Source organism: Colossoma macropomum, unplaced genomic scaffold, assembly GCF_904425465.1.
Source record: "Colossoma macropomum unplaced genomic scaffold, Colossoma_macropomum, whole genome shotgun sequence".
In the NCBI taxonomy this organism is placed as follows: domain Eukaryota; kingdom Metazoa; phylum Chordata; class Actinopteri; order Characiformes; family Serrasalmidae; genus Colossoma; species Colossoma macropomum.
Window position 1 is genome coordinate 14542904 of NW_023494785.1, and position 21002 is coordinate 14563905.

A 21002-nucleotide genomic window follows, 5' to 3' on the forward strand; every position below is an offset into this window, starting at 1 on the left:
TCAGTTTACTGTTTGATATGTTGTCTTTGCACTTTCAGTTAAATAATAGGGTTTAAATGCACCTCAATGCATTCTGTTTCTATTCACATTTTGAACAGTGTCCCAACTTCTTTGGGAACAGGGTTGCAGGTGTAATCCACTCCCATATTAAAATAAGAACATTTTTGAAGGTGGTCTATAATGCATTTTGGTCTATAATTCTCATTTATATTTGTCTTAGAAATACCTTTAAAGACTTTAGATCAAAATGTCTTTAAGATGATGAACAACATGCCTTCAGTCAGCTGTGGATACTGTACCTGCAGCCTTTACTAACAGTCACATCTCCTCTCTCCTCATTAATTTACCCTTTGTTTCCTTGTAAGATGCATCATCATCCCAGGGTTTAGCATGTCTACAGTCATCTGGCATTGACTGTGCAATTCTCCCTCCCCCGTTCTTTAATGTTCCACCTTATCATTGGCACTTCAGTTGCAGGATGCAAGTTCACTTAGTATGAAAAGCCTCTTTCTCTCACATTCTGTTTTCAGGGACAATTACAATACATCAGATGGTTTCTATTGTTGTGTTCTTCATCCTCGTCATCATCTTCACCGTCACTGTCTTCATATACAGGTAAGTGCATATTACATGTTACATGAGTGCATATGGAATGAGCATCTTCATAGACCAGCTCTGTCTGTTTTTGTGTTTGTCTCCTCACTTCCACAATTATGGATCTCATCCTTTCTTTTTCTCTCGCATGCTCACTCACGTATAAAAGAAAGCTGAAGTTGGAGAAGGAGTTGGCAGCTCAGCTCTGGCGGATCTCCTGGGAGGAGATGCAGATGAGCAATCTGGAGAAGGTGCTGCGCAGTGCAGGCAGCAAACTCACCCTCTCTCTGGTGAGTGTGAAAGCTCTTCTGTTCTCCAGAAAATGTAATTTATTCAGTTTTGCCCTTTTCCAATTTTCCAAATTTTTCCAGCCAGGACGTGGTTGGTGCCTGAAGTTTGCTTTTTTTAGTTTTGCATTTGAGCTATGAGGCTAATGTAGCTAAAAAGTAATGTAAATTTCTACATTTTCTCCTCACCTGTGTATAATTTTTCCAGCTGTCATTACTCTTCTAATTTCTGTATATTTCTATCATTTATCTATATACCTATTTATGGCTTTTGTTATATAATTAATTTTTAATCTTTTCTGTGCATGATGAGCCTTGAAAAATTAATGATAAAGTAGCCATTACATTACAGTCATACTTGTCATACCGCATCTCAGTCTCTGCTTCTGTAATAATTTTCATCATTTCACTTCCAAAGGAATCTCCACTCTATGAAAAATTAGAGGGCATTAAGAGATTTGAAAAATCATGATCTTGCTAACAAGATTACAAAAACATCAGGACAAAAACTGCTTTTTAAACAGTTACTGTTAGCTGGGTAATTTAGCCAGCTGGTAACAAATATGTTAATTTTGAGAAACTCATTAGTTTGTTGTCAAGAAACTAACAAAGTGAAAACTACCAACCTTGCATTAAGTTGTTTAGGAGAAACTCATTTTCAGTCATCAAATACACCATCCTGTTTCTTTTTTTTTTTGTTGTTCTTTAATTCAGTGAAATCAATTATTTGTTTGTGATGTCTCATTGGCTGTTTCATGTAACCTGTTTCATGAAGTTGAGACAGTTGCAACAGTTGCAGCCAAGTTTCCAGTGAGTTGAAGGATGCTTTGCAAACTTCCAATATTTGTTACCTACATTAGTCTTGTAGCCGCAGTGCTAAACTGAAGAATCAAACTTCAGACAATACGCATGTCTTAGTTGATTGTGTTTGGAGTAAGAGGAAAACTGTCAGTTTGACTTTTGCCTAAACCATTGCTTTTAGAAAGACTAAGATCTTCTCTGAAGCTGCTTCATTCTTCCTTTGCAGCGAGGCTCCAACTACGGCTCTCTGCTGACTGCTGATGGGAACTTCCAAGTGTTTGCTAAGACCGCCTACTTTAAGGTACACACCTCCTCACACAGGCCTGGTCACACTGCCTGATTGCCATGGTGAGGTTAACCTTCAATTGATTCTTTCGAATGTCAAAGAACATACACTACACTGCTCATCCTCAAAATGTTTATCTGATCTCCAGGGAAACATTGTGGCCATCAAATATGTCAACAGGAAACGCATCGAACTGACCAGGAAAGTGCTGTTTGAACTTAAACATGTGAGTTTATGAGGAGACGTTGCTTTTGAGGGACTGTGTACTCTTAGATGCAAATAGATGCAATTTTCAGTACTGTCTGACTAAAAGACAGTGCTGTGCCAACATTTTTGATAAAAATAACAATATTTCATGGTTATTTGAAATCAAACATTGCACAAAACAAATTTCGACTTCTGTAGATTCAAGTTTTTAAAAATTTCATTAGTATATATTTGTTGTAAATTTGATGTATATAGAGTAAAATTAAATGTTTGCTATTAAACATTAAATTAAAAGTTTTTTTTCACTGATTACTCCATTAATTGTCAAAATACAATTACTTGGTAAATTAACTGATTACTAACATAATCAATAGTGATAGCCCCACTCTGTCCACTCTGAACATGCTGTATGTCAACAGCCCAGGTGCATTTTTTTTTTCTGAAAGTGTGTATGTGCATTATTCTCTCTCCACTGTTTTTCAGATGAGGGATGTGCAGAATGACCATTTGACTCGCTTCATCGGAGCATGCATTGAGCCACCTAATGTCTGCATTGTGACAGAGTACTGCCCACGAGGCAGCCTGCAGGTACATCCTGACTTCACTTCACCCCCTGCACAGCTTTGGAATAAATCTAAACCTGCCTTTGTGTCCTCCCCGCCCTCCACCCTCCCCACATGCCCTTTAAGCTGTTAATCATAGGAGCATGTTCAGTGGTAACCATGGTATCTGCACTAAACGGGAAATGTCTGCACACAACGTCATTACACAGCATACTCGGACTCTGTGTTCTAAAGGAGCTCTGTAGAGTTGACGAAAGCAAAGTGATGCTGGTTCAAGACCATGATTGAAACTGTTACGTAATGCATGTGCTACAAAAAGGTTTCCAGTAGGAGCTCAAGTTCTTCTGTATGGCAACATAATGTAGTGTGTGGTGTCCATGATATGAGCACCACTGCTCTGTCAGGAAAAGAATACTGTACCGGTTTCATGCCTGTCAGCTTAACCCTAACAGAAATATGGGGGCTAGTGATGGAAAACCTGCAGAATTAGATAAAAACATTGAGCCAACTCACCCCCCCACTCTCCCCAACCTTGTGCCCTTAACTCTTCGCTTTCATTGTCTAGGCCTTTTATGAATACAATTTTACATTTTTAATTTTTTTTATACTGCCAGTACTTTATTTATTTATTTGTTTGTTGATACAGATATTGGTCATAATAATAATAATTGAAAGTAATAATATCTCTGTAATCCTAAACAATCAGAAATCTATGCCCATGTATTCATGTGTCCTGAATGCTGCACTGTGTTGTATGAGCATGCAGCTTGCACTAAAGCATTTTGTAATATCAAACAACAATTTTTATAGCATGGCAGTGCACACTGTTCCCCTAGATTTGACTTCACAATGTGTCAAACATAAAGCTGCATTCAGGGGAATTTTCAAGGGAACTGTTTAAATGCCATCTGTTTTTATTTAGCATCTATTTTTGGTAAGCTTTTTAAATGTCAGCACACAAAATAAGTATTTGTGAAGTGGAGTATTGATCAATAACCTTGAACCCTAAAATCCAAATATAATGGGCTGTTACTGCAGTGAAGCTGCATAGCACACTAGGATTTGCAAAATTTGAGAATGTGAAATCTCTTTCATGGAATTACAGTGTAAGTTTGTATGAATTACTATAGGTGTACTTCATAGCTATTTACACTGCTGAGTTTTAGCAACGTCTTCATAAGGAGGTATAGCTAACCTTGGTGAGGGATGTGTCTTTGTGTGTGTTAAGGACATTCTAGAGAATGAGAGCATCACGCTGGATTGGATGTTCAAATATTCACTAATCAACGACATTGTGAAGGTACGTGTATATGTGTTTTGTTTGTGGCCACATTCAGCTATTTCCCCCCTTTGTTGTTAACTAGCTGAATTGACTAGTAAGATTTTAGACTCTTTGGGTTGTCTGATATTAGATTGTAGACTCATTGGGTAGTCTGATTTTCGGTTTTAGACTCCCTAAGTAGCCTGATTTTCCATTTTAGACTCCCTAAGTAGTATGATTCTACATTTTAGACTCATTGGGCAGTCTGGTTTTAGAACTCTGTCTATCCTCACATCTGCTTTTTATCCTCACAGGGTATGGCCTTCCTTCACAACAGTGTGATTGTATCCCATGGCAACCTGAAGTCCTCGAACTGTGTGGTGGATAACCGCTTTGTGCTGAAGATCACTGACTATGGGCTGTCCAGCTTCAAGACTGAAACTGACCCTGAGGATGCCCACTCCTACTATGCACGTGAGTCATATGACCTGCTTCTTAGCATCACTCAAGGGGTTCTGTGTAGCAGCCCTGGTTTCTCTGCACTGCCATTGCAGAGCGTTCTCTGCAAATAAAACAGTAAAAGAATCAGTAAAGCACTGAAAGGCCAATAAATAAAAGAACATGAGCAAAGTACAGCAGGAGAACAGCAGAATAGCAATAGGAGAAGCATACAGACTATAATAATAAATAGGTAGTTAGAATCAAGCTGGTAACAAGAGTTAAAACATTGAAAATATTCTATACATGGACATGAAAAAATTAGTATTATGTTTTTGAAAATGAGCACAGAAATTAGGTAGTCTGTTGTGAAGTTCACATCCACATATTGCTTATGCCGAGGTTGTTATTATTGAGTGGTCTTTAACAAAGTTGCTGTTTAAATTTTTATTTTGTGGACTGTATTTTCATTGGAGCAAAAGCTCAGCATCACAACATCAGCTAACGTTCAGTGATGTTCAGTGCAAATGTCTTGGACACCCTTTTCAACCTGCCCTTCTTTCACCTTCCGGACCCTCTACCTGCACCACATGTCTTGTCGTAGGCATCGCTGGCAGACTGAACAATGCACCAACATTCTGGCGGTTTGGACCTCCAGAATGTTGGATAACACAGTCAAAATTGGCTAGCTGAGTGACCTAACTCCTCAACTTTGCCGTTTTCAGATGGAGCAGAGAGAGGTCTGTGATCAGTGAACACTTGAAACTTTGCCCCCCTAGAAAATCTTTACATTTGTTAATGACTGCCTTTTTATGGTCAGCAGCTATAATTTGAAGGCTCTTTAATTGGTGTCGATACTTTCTGCATCATGTAAGCCCTTGCTAGCATAGGCTCATTCCCTCCCCTTTTGCACCTGGGCAAGCACAGCTCCAAGTACCTGAAGACCGGCATCCGTGTAGGGCCAGAAGAGACGGTTGAAATCTGCAAACTGGAGCTACCAGGAGGGCCTTTTGTCAAATCGTGGAAGGTTTGCTCACACTCTGAGGTCCAGTCCACCTCCTGCAGCTTGGCACCCACTGTCAATATATTATTAAGGGGACCCACCCTCTTTGCAAAGGAGAGAATGAACCTTGTATAATACCCCAACAATCCTAGAAGAGATGTGACCTCTTTTTCTGTGTTTGGGGGATGCCATGTTCAAACAGTTTCCATTTTCACAGGATCACTTGCTACCTTGGCTTTACTGACTAGGTACTGACAAGGTACTGAACTGACTGTCATAAAAGGCTGAAGGTTCGGTCCATGGTGCCTCAACCAACCAAAAGCCTATGCTTGGTGTGGTAAATGGCTGGAAAAATCTGGTGAATATGCAAATATATTGTACACATGGATCAGAAGGAAATTGTGCACCAGGCCTCCCAGACAGTTTTGCATAAACTGCTGAAAGGCTACAGGGACGTTACAGAGGCCAAAGGGTATCCGTTCAAACTGGTAAAGGTCCATGGATGCGGTGAAAGCTGTTTTCTCCTTGTCAACAGGATGGACTTCTACCTGTCAGTAGCTACTTGCCAGGCCTAAGGTGGAGTACCACTCTGCCCTTTTCAGACTTGTGAAGGACTCCTCTATCCAAGGTAGGGGATAGGTGTCGTCATGAGTCACCACATTCATCTTCCGATAATCTATGCAGAAACTCCACATCCTCTGCTTTTCTTCACCATAACTGCTGGTGCTGTCCATGGGCTCAAACTTTCCCTGATGACACCTTCCTCCAACATACTCTGAAGGAGAGTCCTTAGCTCTTGGTGGAGTGCAGGAAGCACTGCCCAATAGCACTCCTTGATAGGGGCCACTTCCCAAGTGGGAATGGTATGAAAAACTGCATCCCCTTTACACAATCTTCAAGAAGCACCCTTTCTCCACCTGACATTAATGCTTTGGTGAATGCCAGTCCACATAACCACCTCCAACTGTGGTGCCAGTTGTACTGGAGCTTCAGTGCTTAGCCTGACAACTCCCTGGCTGGAATTCCTGTTCCTCTCAGACTTCAAATTCCAGCAGACTGTGAAAGCTTGGGCTCAATCCCATTTCTTATTTTTACCCCTACCCCTTGTTTTCCAGTGTCACCTTGCCCGTTGGAATTGGAGTTACAGGGGGTAGTGGATGAAATCTTCTGCTATAAAATGGGATTATTCTCAAATAAAAAAGAATATTACTTCATTACCAGGCTACTAGTGGTGCTCTGTAGGCAACCCTGCCAGTCTACAGTGATAGCAGAGGAGTGGTAAAGTTCAGCAACCTCACTGCTGGTCTTTAGTTAAATTTATGGCATCATATGCCTTTAAAGATGGGGCGATATGTCAGTTATTTATTATCACCCACCCCTAATTCTTCGGTGATATGAAGCTGAAGTCAGCTTTTCACCATCATCTTGTTCAAATTTTCCCGTTCCACCTTAAATGGTGCAGCAGTTACATTCTGGCACCTCAGGCACATCAGTTGTTATGATTCAATTACAGATACATATTGAAAATGACCATCTCTAGAATACTCGAAAGTAATGTTTCATTGGTTGGTTGTAGCTCCACTAAATTACCAATTAGCTTCTAATGGATTAATGGCATTTGTGGTAGACAAAGTCTTATTTAGAGCCTTTTTGTCTCTGCTGCTGAATTGTAGGCCCACCAAGTTAATCAGAGTCGCATGTAATTAATGCTAATTTCTATTATGGATTTTGATCTCCGCAATTAGTTAAATGCAGAGAAAAGCTACAATTAATGCATTTTATTTTACAGTGTGAGCCTAATTATAACAGCACCAGTCTGGCCTGTGTGTGTAGCTCATGGCAGTGTTTTGGATGTAATGCTGTGCTTCATGTAGGGAAGCTGTGGATGGCGCCGGAGTTGCTGAGGATGGGTAGCCCCCCTGCCTGTGGTACGCAGAAAGGAGATATCTACAGTTTCGGCATCATCCTGCAGGAGGTGGCGTTGCGTAGAGGTGTCTTCTACGTGGAGGGAGACGCACTCAGCCCTAAAGGTCAGACAGACTTGCCTGTGTACACTCTGACTAAGCCTACAACATAACTTTAGCTTTTACATTGTGTTAACCCTTAAGCCTAATCCTTCACATCATCTTTAACACTATATAACCCTACAGCCTAACCTTGAACCTCATCTTTAACACTATAAAACCCTACAGCCTAACCCTAAACCTCATTTTCTAACACTATATAACCCTACAGTCTAACCCTAAACCTCATTTTTAGCAGTATATCAACCCCACAGTCTAACCCTAAATCTCATCTTAAACATTATATAACCCTACAGTCTAACCCTAAACCTCAGTGTAACACTATATAACTCTACAGCCTAACCCTAAACCTCAGTTTAACACTATATAACTCTACAGCCTTACCCTAAACCTCAGTTTAACACTATATAATCCTACAGCCTAACCCTAGACCTCATTTTAACACTATATAACCCTGCAGTATAACCCTAAACCTAATTTAACGCTATATAACCCTGAATTCTAACCCAAAACTTCATTTTTAACAATATATAATCTTACAGTCTAACCCTAAATCTCATCTTTAACCCTACAGTCTAACCCTAAGCATCATCTTTAACCTTACAGTTTAACTCTAAACTTCATCTTTAACCCAGTGTTAACCCTACAGTCCAACCCTAAACCTTTTTAACACTATAATAACCTTAAACTATTAAATAATACAGCCTAACCCTAAATTTCAACTTTAACCTTAGACCTAAATTCAGATAAAACAGTATGGGAGAATTGTAGTCTGAGGAAATTCCATTTTTGGTTTGGCTTGATTTCCTCTGGAAATACAATTTCAAAGTAGCATAGTTTTCATGGCAGAGGTAATGGATTTGTGAAGTGACATACTTGTCGTCCTAAGGATTGAGTTTCAGAGCAATTTGTGTGAGCGCAGTGTCAGTCTGTATGGAGGTTAAGAAGGACTGAAATAGTGCAGTTCCATCAGCTTCCACTTCAGAGTGGCTCTGTGACACTGGCGGTTGACTCCATCTTGAGTCCCTCACATCTTATGTCTCTCTCCCTTCCGCCAATTACTCTGAAGAGGCACTGCAGTGATGCAGAGGAGGCTCTAATGGAGTGAAGCTTTTCATGTTTACTGTCCATACAGCAAGCTTGTGCATGCACACACACACACACACACACACATTAGTATGAAAACGCTTGGGCACCTCAGTCAATGAAATTTCTGCTGATTCTCTGAAAATAAATTCACCCTCAACCAGGAACAGACTTAAGCACATTTTAATTTACTTTCATTTTAATGCAAAATTACTGTTTATTTGCTGAATTTAACATACTGAAATTGAAAATTGAAATCATGAAATACAATTTGCAGAAAAATACTATATTAAAGCGTATTGTCTGCAGAGGGTGTGTTAACTTATTTTCACTTAGAAAATCAACAAAATATGTAATTTGACCAGGGGTGTTAAAACTTGTGATTCCATCCTAGTGACATGCATGAAGAGGAATATAATTCTGGTCTGGGTCCGTTACGCCCCCTACTGCATCATGCCAGCCATGTACCACCATTCTTGCTGTGTAAAATCACATTTCCAGATTTACAGGAAAATAATCTAACCATTTTGTCATTTCTTACTACTTGTTACTCAGATTAATCATAGGACTCCATATGTATGTGATAAGCACGGGACAAATAAGCTTTTTTTCAGTAGCAACTGCTATGACTCTGCTATTGTCTGTAGGTCTATGGCACAAATGGTTGCTGTTATGCAAAGAGTTGTATATTTAGTGTTGTCCTGCAAGAATTCACACACAGCAAGCACTTGTAATTAGACATAACCAAAAAATAGAAACATAAAAACGTAAAACTGTGCCCCTGCATTGTAGTCAAGCTTCCATAGAAATTTCACTTTTGAATTTATTTCTAGCATACCATTATAATTAGATGTTGGTAATAGAAATGTGTCATTGACATCATGTGCAGTCAGTCACTTCAGCAAAAGTATTAAATCTTGTCTTTGCCATAAACTTTCATCATCCCTAAAGAAAGTGTTTAGTTCCATTTTGGTGGGTCAGGTTCAGGTCTGAATGGTGCAGAATGGAAGCATTACTGGTAAACTGGAATTTCAATATTTTACTCCCAAATCTATGCTTGTATGCCATGACTTAAAAGAGAATCTTACTTGTATGTAGTTGTTGCGATGTGATACAACAAGTAACTGAAATAGTGGCCAGTGTGAGAAAGGGATAAGGCTATTAATACTAATGTTAAAGGTAGACTTTTAATTATTGGCTGATCATACTCTAACTGTATTTAGTAATATTTCACTGCTGATCATATGTGTCCCATTGTTGATTCTAAGTACAGTGCAGCAATAAATAATCACTGTATTAAGTGTTGATTAATTGGTTCTAAATCTGGTTTCTTTTCTGAGCATTCTTCAAAAAAGAGAAACCAGTAAATTGTGTTTGACCTGTATTAAAATACCTGAAAATGGTACAAAAACACAATATTTGATTGTTTTGGTGAATGCAACACAGCAAAAAGTTGGGACAGGAGCATGTTTACCTGTGAGTTACTTTACCTTTCCTTATAGCAACACTTAATAATTGTTTGGACACTGAAGACACCAATTCATCCAATTTTGAAAGCAATTTTTTGTTTTTCATTTTTCAACCATACAGGGTCTTCGTTGTCATATTTTGAGTTTAATAAAAATGGGAGAAATCGATGGGAGACAGATTTGGTCTTTTTTGTAACACATGCAGAATATGGCTTGGTGTTATGTTGAAATAAGCATGGTTGTCCCTGAAAAAGAAGGAATCTGATAGACCTTTGATAGACATTTGCTCCAAAATGTGTTCAATTTTAATGGTGCTTTCACAGATGTACAGGTTACCCTTTAGTGCCACCCCTATACCATGACAGACCCTGGCTTTTGAACTTTACACTGGTAACAACCAGGATGGTCCTTTTCTTCTTTGGCCAAGACACCATCCATTATTTCCATCAACATCATTATTTCACATCTAACATTTATTCCTTTTTTTCTACAGCTTCGAGTGCCATACTAATCGATTTGAAACCCGTGAGGTTATTGATTGTTAGATCCCTAGCGTCTGAATAGTAGTGTATTAGTTATACGCTGTACATTTCTATCTTTACAAAACCTCATGTCTCCAAAATGGAGAAGTGATTTTATTTCAAGCAATTTTAGACAAATTCTGTTGGTCAGCTGGTGTTTTCAAAAGTGTTTGCAAAAAGATGCAGTTATGAGGTTGATGTAACAGTGACAACATGTTAGTTTGAGAACAAATGTTTCCACTAAATATATCAATACATTAAAAAAGAGGTGTAGACAGGGATCAGAATCAGTGAGAGTCTTGCATTTTTCAAAAGCTGTGATGAAGCCAGCAGATGTTTGTGCTCAGTAGGATTTTTCTTTCCATTTAAGGATCATTTGGATGCAATAATGTTGAAGTAATGGTTCATTTAACCCTGGTGATTTTGCTGAGTTTTATGTCAGAAACATGGTGAGAATGTTGTGTTAAGGTGATGTCTTAGTGGGATTGCATATTAATGCTCTATGAAGCAACAAAATGTCTTGATGCTAACAAACGATAGTGTAGACAGAAAAGGTAGATACCGTGCTGTAGTGGGCAGCAGTGAGAGTAAGAGCGGAGAGGACGGAGGCAGGGGCAAGCCGGGTGTTGAGTCAGTTCAGCCGGGCGTGCTATTTCTGGCCTGTGGAACCATTAGCCTTGGCCAACATCACCACTCTGTGCACTTTACTGATGTTATCAGGCATTGAGAGACAGCCGTGAGCTTAGATCTCTCTCTCTCTGTCACACACAAACACACACACACACAAACACACACACACACACACACACACGGATACACACACACACACACATATCATCGTAACATAGACATTATACCTATATCATACATACAGTGCTATTACCAAGAGAATAAAGATAATGATGATGTTTGATTTTTTAAAGGCCAGCGTCCACTGCACAGCACCCATTTGACTCACCCCAGGCACTGAGTGAGCATCACCCAGACATTTCATACCAATTTCCAGCATGAGGCTGACTGCAGCAGCATATGGTCACCATAATAATGAGATTAGGGGCAAAAAGCCAGGTACACTGAGGTATAAATATGGCACTGGTAAACAGAGGAGCAGAAAGAAAGAAAGAAAAAAAACATTGATAGACAGACAGACAGATAGGATTTACGTATATCCACCTTGTCAGCATACAACGGTTTAAAAGTCAGAATGTTAGACTGAATGAGGCAAAACACAAGGCAGCCAACCAGAACATTTGTATGGCCATCAAGTACAAGCTATTCATTTTTCAGCTTCAGAAAAAAAAAACAGAAGGCAGATATTTAACAGAAATTACATTCAGAGATGGTGAGGTCTGGGCTCTAGATTGGCCAGTACATTGTTCTGAGAACTAAAGCAGCTTTGTTTGATAAGTACATCTTGATGTTCTCAGCAGTAGCAGTGTGTTTAGGGTCATTAAGTTGCTCTAGAATTAAATTATTTCCAGTCAAATGATTTCCAGAGTGTTATTGCATAATATTATTATTTTTTATACACGATGATGTCTTCAAGTTATCAGCTCCAGATGCTGTCCCCAAACTTACACTAATCCTCCACCATGCTTGACTTATGGTTGTAGACCTGGTTCAAAGAGTCATTTGTTGCTTCGGTACACACAGCCTTCTGTTACTTCCAAAGATCTCAAATTTAGACTCATCAGTCCATAAAACCTTACTCCACTTCTCCCATCAAATACAGTGTCCAGTTTTTGAATAGTAGTGTCTCTTTGAAGGGCAACATATTGCCAGTGGCTCCTTTGCGAACAGCTTTTCTTGGTAGGACAAAGCTGTAACTGGTTGGTTTTAAGATTGGAAGGATGGAAGAGTTCAAGTCTGCAATAGAGTGCACAAAAGTAAAGCGTGGAGAAACTGAACACAAATGAATTATAATGCATTGTACTTGTACTTAATGGCTGTTTAGTCTGGAAATTAATTGAGAGGGTGGTCTGAACACTGTATCAGTCTAAGATGGCCAGTAAATAAAACATCATATTTTTCTAAAACATAAAGAGAGGTTGGAAAGTAGTCAAGTAAAATTTAATTATGACTGTTTTTCATCCTGACCTAGGAGGATAAGCGGCTTAGAAGATGAATGATTGAAAGTTTTTTCATGCCCAAATTCACACAAATGTTATAAGAGGAGTTTAGAGGGAAATATGTCAAAGAAAAATTGTGACTCCTTGAGTGAGTTACAAAATGTGAATATCTACATATGATATAAGAAGATCTTCCTTAATGAGATTTGTTCACATGTATGTTGTAGTGTCAGCATAGAGTAAGACACAGGCCATGATTCCACAATGTGAAGTCCTCTTTATTGAACACCGGGGCAGAAAGGCACATCCAAAACACTAAAAGGTCACCACTAGCCACTGGCTTCACCCTCACGGTGACCAACCCTCAACACAAAACGCCCACACCACAAGACACAATAAACCTCGAATAACAACCAACACATCTATACAGTTACAAACAACGACTTTTAAACGACATTGAAGGTTGCACCTACCATGAGTCTCCGCGTGTGGCCACTTGCATGGTCATGCTTCCTGAACTTCTCTGAGGCAGTGCAGCAGCAGGTCGCTACAATGTTATACGCATATGTATATTGTTGTAGCTGAGATAATAACAGAATAACTACAAAACACAGAGAAAAAAGACATATAGAGGAATAGGGAGCTAAAAACATGAGACTTTTTTTCACACTGCACAGTTAGTACAGCATAAGTGCTCTGATTGAATAGAAATGGCACCTGCTCTCCTGTCTAATGCCTCTGTTTTATGGTTTTCTTCCTATGGAATACGCACACACATACCATTTACAAATGTGAGAAAATGCAGAGAGCTTTAATTGCATTCGGTGCTTGTCAGTCTACTGAAAGTCACTTGAAAGACACTTGAATATAGGAATTCAGAGCAGAGCAGGCAAAACATGTGCTGATAGAATAACAGCATTCACCGACACCCCCGTTCCTTCCTTAATGACAGCCGCTAAAAGCCGTACGCATGGATTTAGATGAGGATAAAAGGCGGAACAAAAGATGAAATAGTGCTAAAGGAGAGAGCTGAAAATGACGAGCTCATTAAAATGAAGCAGGTGACTCAAATGAGAGGAGAGTGCAGCAAAAATATTTTCATTTCTCTTCATTTCAGTTTAGACTCACTGTTGTGTTTGTAGAGAAAAAACTGTCTATTTTTCATCTGTCCAGTTTGAGCTCAGCCAGACCAAAGATCACAAAGCTGTTAAAAGCGGTGGAACCTGAGGTTAATTACATTCTCTCTCTCTCTTTCTCTCTCTCTCTCTCTCTCTCTCTCGCTCTCTCTCTCGTTCTCGCTCTCACTCTCGCTCTCTCTCTGTAGAGATAGTGGACCGTGTGGCTCTGGGTGAGTGGCCGTATTTGCGGCCGTCTGTTAACTCTCAGGCTCACAGTGAGGAGCTGGGGCTGCTGATGCAGCGCTGCTGGGCTGAGGAGCCAATGGAGAGGCCTGAGTTCAGCCACATTAAAGTCCTCCTGCGCAAACAGAACAGGTCTCACTCGCACTCGCACTCCTTCACTTTCTGCTGTACTTTTCAGCTGTTGTCTTTTTATCTCTCCAGAGATGGCTAGAGTAGAATGAACCCTTAGTTATAAAAAAAAATCTTATATTTCATTGTAGTCAGGAAAATATTAGAAGTAAAAGTATTCTAGAAAAACCTTTTAAGCACTTTTAAGTGCTATTATTTTGATCACTGATTTTCTCCCTGAAATGATGCTTACTTCATTTATCTGCCCAGCACAAACAGCACACAGCACGTCGTTCAGCACTCACTGTTTGTTCTCTGTCCGTTTCTGTCTCTGTGGGCTTGCTGTTTCAGGGAGGTCAGCAGGGACATTCTGGACAACCTGCTGTCTCGCATGGAGCAGTACGCTAATAACCTGGAAGAGCTGGTGGAGGAGAGGACGCAGGCCTACCTGGAAGAGAAACGCAAAGCAGAGGCCTTACTCTACCAGATACTGCCCCAGTTAGTCTTTACCAGACATATTGCATATATATAAGCATCAGTATGCTCTACCTGACACTGCAGATGAGTTTTAGTGCCTTAACATGTCTGCTAAAATGTTATGGCGCTAAATGTAAAATGTGTTTTGTGCTGCAGTTCAGTAGCGGAGCAGCTGAAGAGAGGAGAGACAGTACAGGCTGAGGCTTTCGACTCAGTCACCATTTACTTCAGTGACATTGTGGGCTTCACTGCACTGTCTGCAGAGAGCACACCAATGCAGGTACACACCTCATCCTTCAGCTACAATATTCTGAAAACATACAATATATTAACTAGTTTTTATGTAGTTGTATGAAGCAATATTTTCCTTGATTTACAGTATGAATGGGGAGCTGAAGGCTCAAGGACTTTCAGTTGTATGCAAACGTTTTTACACCCCTGGTCAAATAGTGTGTTTTGGTGACTGACATGATAATAAGTTAACATGGCTTCTACAGAGAGCAAATGTGAATATGACATTTTTCTACACATTTTAGTGCACAATTTCTGTTTATTCGCTCAGTTTAGTATATTGGGAAAAAAATGTTATGATGATATATGATATAAAATGTGCCATGACTTTTGCGCAGGGAGTATTGTAGGTTTTAAACAGTAATTGTGCTTTAAAAAGTGTACTTAACACCTATAGAGTATGTGTTAACTTATTTTCACTTATGAACAAAATCAGCAAAACACCTTATTTGACCAGAGGTGCCCAAACTTTTGCATACAACTGTACTCATAAAACATGTGATCTTAGATCAGCAGATTCAGGCCTTCTCCAAATACCCTGTGTAAATTGAAGAAACAGTGGAGAGGCTTCTTTCTATTTTATGCTTCTAAATTGTGGAACTCATTACCTCTTACAATTAGTCAGTCAAGTTCAGTAAATATTTTTAAGATGAATTTGAAAAATTAACTTAATCTTTATTTAAAATACTACATATTGTAGGTTCTTTTATTTGCGAGGCATTTAATTTTTTTGGTTTGGTTTGTTCAATTGTAATGTACTTTGAGCTGCTTTGTCTAAGAAAATTGTTCTATAAATACAACTTATTTTTATTTTTAGCATTATTATTATTATTATTACATGAATTTCAAACTCCCTAGACAGCAAAATTTGATGGAAACAAGTTTGTGGCAATCTTGGGCAAAACCACTGAATCAACGTTGATCTCTGACGTTGATTATGCACTGATTTTGTTTATTGTGCTGGCCATTGATTAGTTGGAAAATTGAACATTGATCTAATATTAATTGAACAATACTTACCAGTGGTTGAATAATTGTTGGACTAAGTCTTTGTCCTGATTTTGATTTAGTGATGAAACAATGTTTACTCAATGGCTGCGCACTATGCTGCTAAATTCAGTTCAGGTTTTACAAAATATAAACGTCACTCATACATTTTTAGCAGATGTTCTAATCCAGAGCAAATTACAGAGTTGGGCAAATCCTGTTATCTTATCATATCTCTCTCTCTCAATTATTCTCCATGACTGTGAGACTCTGAGTTGTCAAGCACAAAGTGTTTTTCCAACTTGTGTTGGTAATGACTGCAGGGCCAAAGCAGCTTCTTAGTTTGCTTATTTGATGGATTTATAACTGATAATTATCAAATGCTAATACTATAACTCTAAATTACACGAACTTGGAGGCCCTATTAATCTTCATGTACAGTTGTTGTGAAATTTTAAATTGATCAGTTTAAGGTGATTAGCGGTGATTTTAAACCAGTATGCATCTGCAGCACCTGTAGTTTGAAAGTAATAATTTCTGTGCTGAGCCCAGAGCTCACATGTACATTCAGGCTATGATGTTTTCAGTGCAACAAATTTCATTTTTCATTTTTCAAAAAAAATATTTGGTGCCTAGAACTCAAAGATATCGTTGAATATAACGTCTATTTTTACCTATTAACAGCAACACTTTGAGACTATGTAGAAGTGGTGGAAAAGCCCAGTTGGGATGTCCTTCTCCATTTTATTGTTGTACTGAGTAGATGAGAGTTGGGATTTGGTGGGTGGGATAGCCCCCCGCAAAATAAACACTGTCATTTTATTTGTGACACTTTGCTCAGGGTGCATAGCCTATTGCAAATTTCAAGATAAAACCCTGATTTTATATCTCTGTAAGTTGAACATATTTTCAACACTGCACAGTATTCCCGTAATATTAATGATGATTCATCATCACATTTTCAACACTGAAAAGCCAAACATCATCACTCAATCAATGTCAATGACTTTTTAATGTTGAAAACCAAATACCAATATTGGTTTAATCTTGATTTTTTAACGTATATCATAAATCAGCAGCCACATTTCATCACCGAATCAGTGCCACCTCTCTGTCAGGTCTTGGAGGCCCACAGACATGCAGAGCTTAGTATTTTCCCTCCTGTAACACCAAATTAAACTAATGAGGGCCTTTATTATTAGCTGATGAATTGAATGTGATGAATAAATGAAGTAGACTGCTAAACTCTGCAGTGCTTTGCCCTCCATGACTGGAGTTTGTTCATTCTGCTCTAGGCCAGATATGTCACTGTGATCTGTTGTTGTCTATCTTGTAGGTTGTGACTCTCCTCAATGATCTCTACACTTGTTTTGATGCCATCATAGACAACTTCGATGTTTACAAGGTATCTTTAAACTCACATTCAGTGTACCATTTACAACACAATGTTTTTGTCGATAGCAGGCCTGTTATATGAATGTAATACGGCAGTATAGATATATATCTTCTAAACCGCTGGGGTTGCTGGAGCCTATCCCAGCTGTCATTGGGGCAGAAGGCCTTCTATGTACTACTGGTGTCTAAATTTATCATTTCTAACTTCTTTCATACATCTGTTTGTCATGTAGGTGGAGACAATTGGTGATGCATACATGGTTGTATCTGGTTTGCCGGTACGTAACGGGAAGCTGCATGCCCGAGAGATCGCTCGAATGTCCCTCGCTCTACTGGAGGCCGTGAAAACCTTTAAGATCCGCCACCGACCCAACCAGCAGCTCAAACTGAGGATCGGCATTCACAGTGGTGAGTACACCACTGGCTGCAAGTTATGAAGAGAGAGGATATGAAGCTTGTGGTGAAGACTCTCAAAGGCTCTGTATCCACTTCTAGCGCTGATGGTGCCCTGGGTAGAGCTTGCTAGAACTCCTTCATAACACAGAGGACATCTGTGGTTTATCTCATTAAAGATAGTTTACTTTTTTCCAACATGTATCATTGTGCATTGCATAACATTGCTGACAACTTTAGTAACAAGACACTTATGACTCCTTTGAACCTTTTTACTGGGTTTAAACATTTCAGTAGATCAATTGTGTCTTTCAAACTGAAATCTCATTTAAAAAATAGGAAACTCACTGTGTAGTTCTTCAAGTCATATGCATGTCCTTATATGTTCTACAAACTTTTTTTGGGTACATCCGAAACTGTACTCCTACATTTTGTGACTTTACAATTCTTCAAAATATGTTCTGAATGAATTTAAAATACAGTAAGACATGTGTGATTATATTTTGAGATTTCCCAGAGATTTATTGAAGTTTTTAAAACATAACTCATTGCCTCATTGGACTGCTTATATAGCAGTGGTTCTCAAACCTGTCCTCAGGGACCCCCAGACATTTTTGCTCTAGCCCTGTGTGTTGCAAGTTGGGTTGGAGCACCAGTTTGAGAAGTACTGGTTTAAAGGAATGGATTAGCCAACAATTTAATTCACACAATCGCCCCCCTCCCCTTACCCCAAATGTAGTTCCTTGCTTCTTTAGTAACAGCAGTAGTTCAAGTCATGGAAGACTTTGGGTGACATAGACTTCCATTACTTATTAGCTGCATTAGCCTTGGAACTCCAGTGCAAAACTGAAAAGAAACAAGCTTCAAACACTGAACATGCCTTTGCTGATATATTTTGGGTAATTGTGATATTTTATTTTTTATTTTTTTGCTGAATTATTTCGTTGAGAAGCTGCAGAAGCGTGGGTAAGTTTTGAAACAGGCATTGTTAGCAAAAGTTATGCTAAACACAGTTATAAATGATGGAAACGAAAATTTTAATAAGGTCTAGGTGGGAAAACAACAAACCTGTCCTTTGGCCCCAGCATGAGTCACCTTTCCAAATCATAAACTGCAGCTAGTGTTTCTCTCCTTAATGAATATCCATGAAAGTGTATCTGTGCGTTTCAGGTCCTGTGTGTGCTGGTGTGGTAGGACTAAAGATGCCTCGGTACTGCTTATTTGGAGATACAGTGAACACATCGTCACGTATGGAGTCCAATGGTGAACGTAAGTAATTTTAGTCATCCTGTCCAAATTCCTTCTGCTTGTTAAGATCAAAATGCTAAAATACTGTGTGATGTATAATGATGCCAGCTTTGTTACTGCAGTACTGTGGCTGTAAAAGGAGTTTAGTTCAGTCAAAGCCTACAAGCTTGTTCCTACTCCATGCATTGTTTTTGATGCTAGACTTCTTGTTCATGTTTTCCATAAAGGTTAATGGATTCTGACAGAACAGCAGATTCATCTTATTTGCTTGCTGTTACTGAGAGTCTTCCTAATGAAAAGTGCCAGACATCCAATTACTAAAACCTGGTTTTATAATGAAAGCCAGTGATTTGATTTGATTTAGAGTTGAATGCAATTAACTCTCTTCCCAGTGCTGAGAAATGAATGGAACATGTGGAAAAAGTGGATAATTATAATCAGTGATGCAGATTAAAGTTTGAGGGATGTTAACTAACTCTTTGAGATGACTAGCATAAAGGTACTGCCGTTGTCCCATATTGTCAGGCCACTCTGCTCACAGTGCTAATATCAACCATATTAATTATACATCTCTTAAAATGCATGCAAATGTTGGTGCCATCATGCAATTAAACCATGGGGTTCACACGCATTTTCAAAATGTACTGGATTCTGAACCAATTTTCCAGACAGAAATAAAACCTCATATTTGAATTTATTTCAGAATAAATCTTATGATGTGTTTGGAAAACCTCCCCATAACACTTTAACTTTGGAGGATGTTCAGACTGATTTCCACTGTTAAAAATCTTGTTTAACCCTACCTGGCCCTATGTGAAAAGTAATTGCCCCCTTATCTACTAAATCAACCACTTAACCAAATTCAGTTGGCTATTGGGTTCAATTTCACTAGCCACACCCAGGCATGGTTGCTGCCAGACTTGTAGAACCGTAAACATCACTTAAATAGAATCTGTCTTGCAACGTGAAGCAGGCTAGGAGGTCTCAAAAAGCAGCAAACGATGCCACGTTCTAAAGAGTTTTAAATATAAGTGCGAAACAAAGTAATTGAAATGTAAGAGCATCATACCAACATTCAAACATGGTGGTGGTAGTATTACAGTCAGGGGCTGCTTTGCTTCTGCAGGACCTGGACAACCTTTCATAATTGATGGAACCATGAAATCAGCTCTCTATCAGAAATTCCTGAAGGAGAATATCCGCCCATCAATTCATGACCTAGACCTCAAGCAGTTATGCAGCAGGCCAATGATCTAAAGCAGACAAACAAGCCCACCTCTGAATGGCTCAAAAAAAAACAATATTAAGGTTTGGAGTGACCGAGTCAAAGTCCTGAGTTGAATCCAATTGAGATGCTGTGGCAAGACCTTAAACGGGCAGTACATACTCAAAAACCCTCCAGTGTAGGAGAGTGGGCCAAATTCCTCCACAGCGATGAAAAAGACTCATCACAAGTTATCGCAAGAGTTTAATTGCAGTTCTTCCTGCCAAGGGTGGCACAACCATCGTTAAATTTAGGATGGCAATTTTTCACATAGGTGATAAAGGTTTTATCTTCAATAAGTGGAATAATCATTTAAAAGCTGCATTTTGTGTTTGCTTGTGTTGTCTTTATCTTACATTAAAGTTAGTTGGATGATCTGAAACATTTAAATATGAGAAATTTACAAAAATAGAAGAAATTGGGTGGGGGCAAGCACTGTATAAACTAAACTGAATCTGAGTTGTAAAATAAAGCAGATTCTTACTATGGTTTTATGGTATTCTTAACATCTACTTCAGAAACCTGTCTTTGTACCATCATTTTACGACATATAACTAAGCCGGTACTTTAAGGTGTTTCAGATTTACTGTGCTGTGTAAATTTAGTGTGAGTACATTTGTACTTATCACCTTGTTATTCCAGATAATTGTGAGGTATTTTACTGTCTTTTATCAGTTTACTCACTGGAACCTGTTGGATATTTCAGTTGAACTGTCTTGGCACTCATAATAATAATAGAGCACTTTGAGCTTGTACCTCACACCTGCTTATACTTAGAACTTAGGATACTGTAAATGAAAGCATCACCATTAAATTTACCTTCTTCATGCTTCAATCTTTGCAGAGTTTGCATGTTGATAATGCATATT

General features: G+C 38.9%; 1 protein-coding gene across 5 annotated transcripts in view; it reads left to right on the forward strand.

Moving 5' to 3' along the window:
• npr1b (natriuretic peptide receptor 1b) overlaps positions 1-21002 on the forward strand; it is an 82119-nt gene that overhangs the window by 58789 nt on the left and 2328 nt on the right. For all 5 annotated transcript variants that reach the window (XM_036583539.1, XM_036583564.1, XM_036583534.1 and 2 more), the window contains 14 exons: positions 531-615; positions 764-884; positions 1909-1983; positions 2117-2194; positions 2659-2763; positions 3967-4038; positions 4314-4473; positions 7315-7470; positions 13934-14102; positions 14430-14576; positions 14712-14835; positions 17170-17238; positions 17462-17636; positions 18792-18890. In XM_036583539.1, coding sequence (XP_036439432.1) covers positions 531-615; positions 764-884; positions 1909-1983; positions 2117-2194; positions 2659-2763; positions 3967-4038; positions 4314-4473; positions 7315-7470; positions 13934-14102; positions 14430-14576; positions 14712-14835; positions 17170-17238; positions 17462-17636; positions 18792-18890 — 1635 coding nt within the window. The remainder of the gene's footprint in view (positions 1-530; positions 616-763; positions 885-1908; positions 1984-2116; positions 2195-2658; positions 2764-3966; positions 4039-4313; positions 4474-7314; positions 7471-13933; positions 14103-14429; positions 14577-14711; positions 14836-17169; positions 17239-17461; positions 17637-18791; positions 18891-21002) is intronic.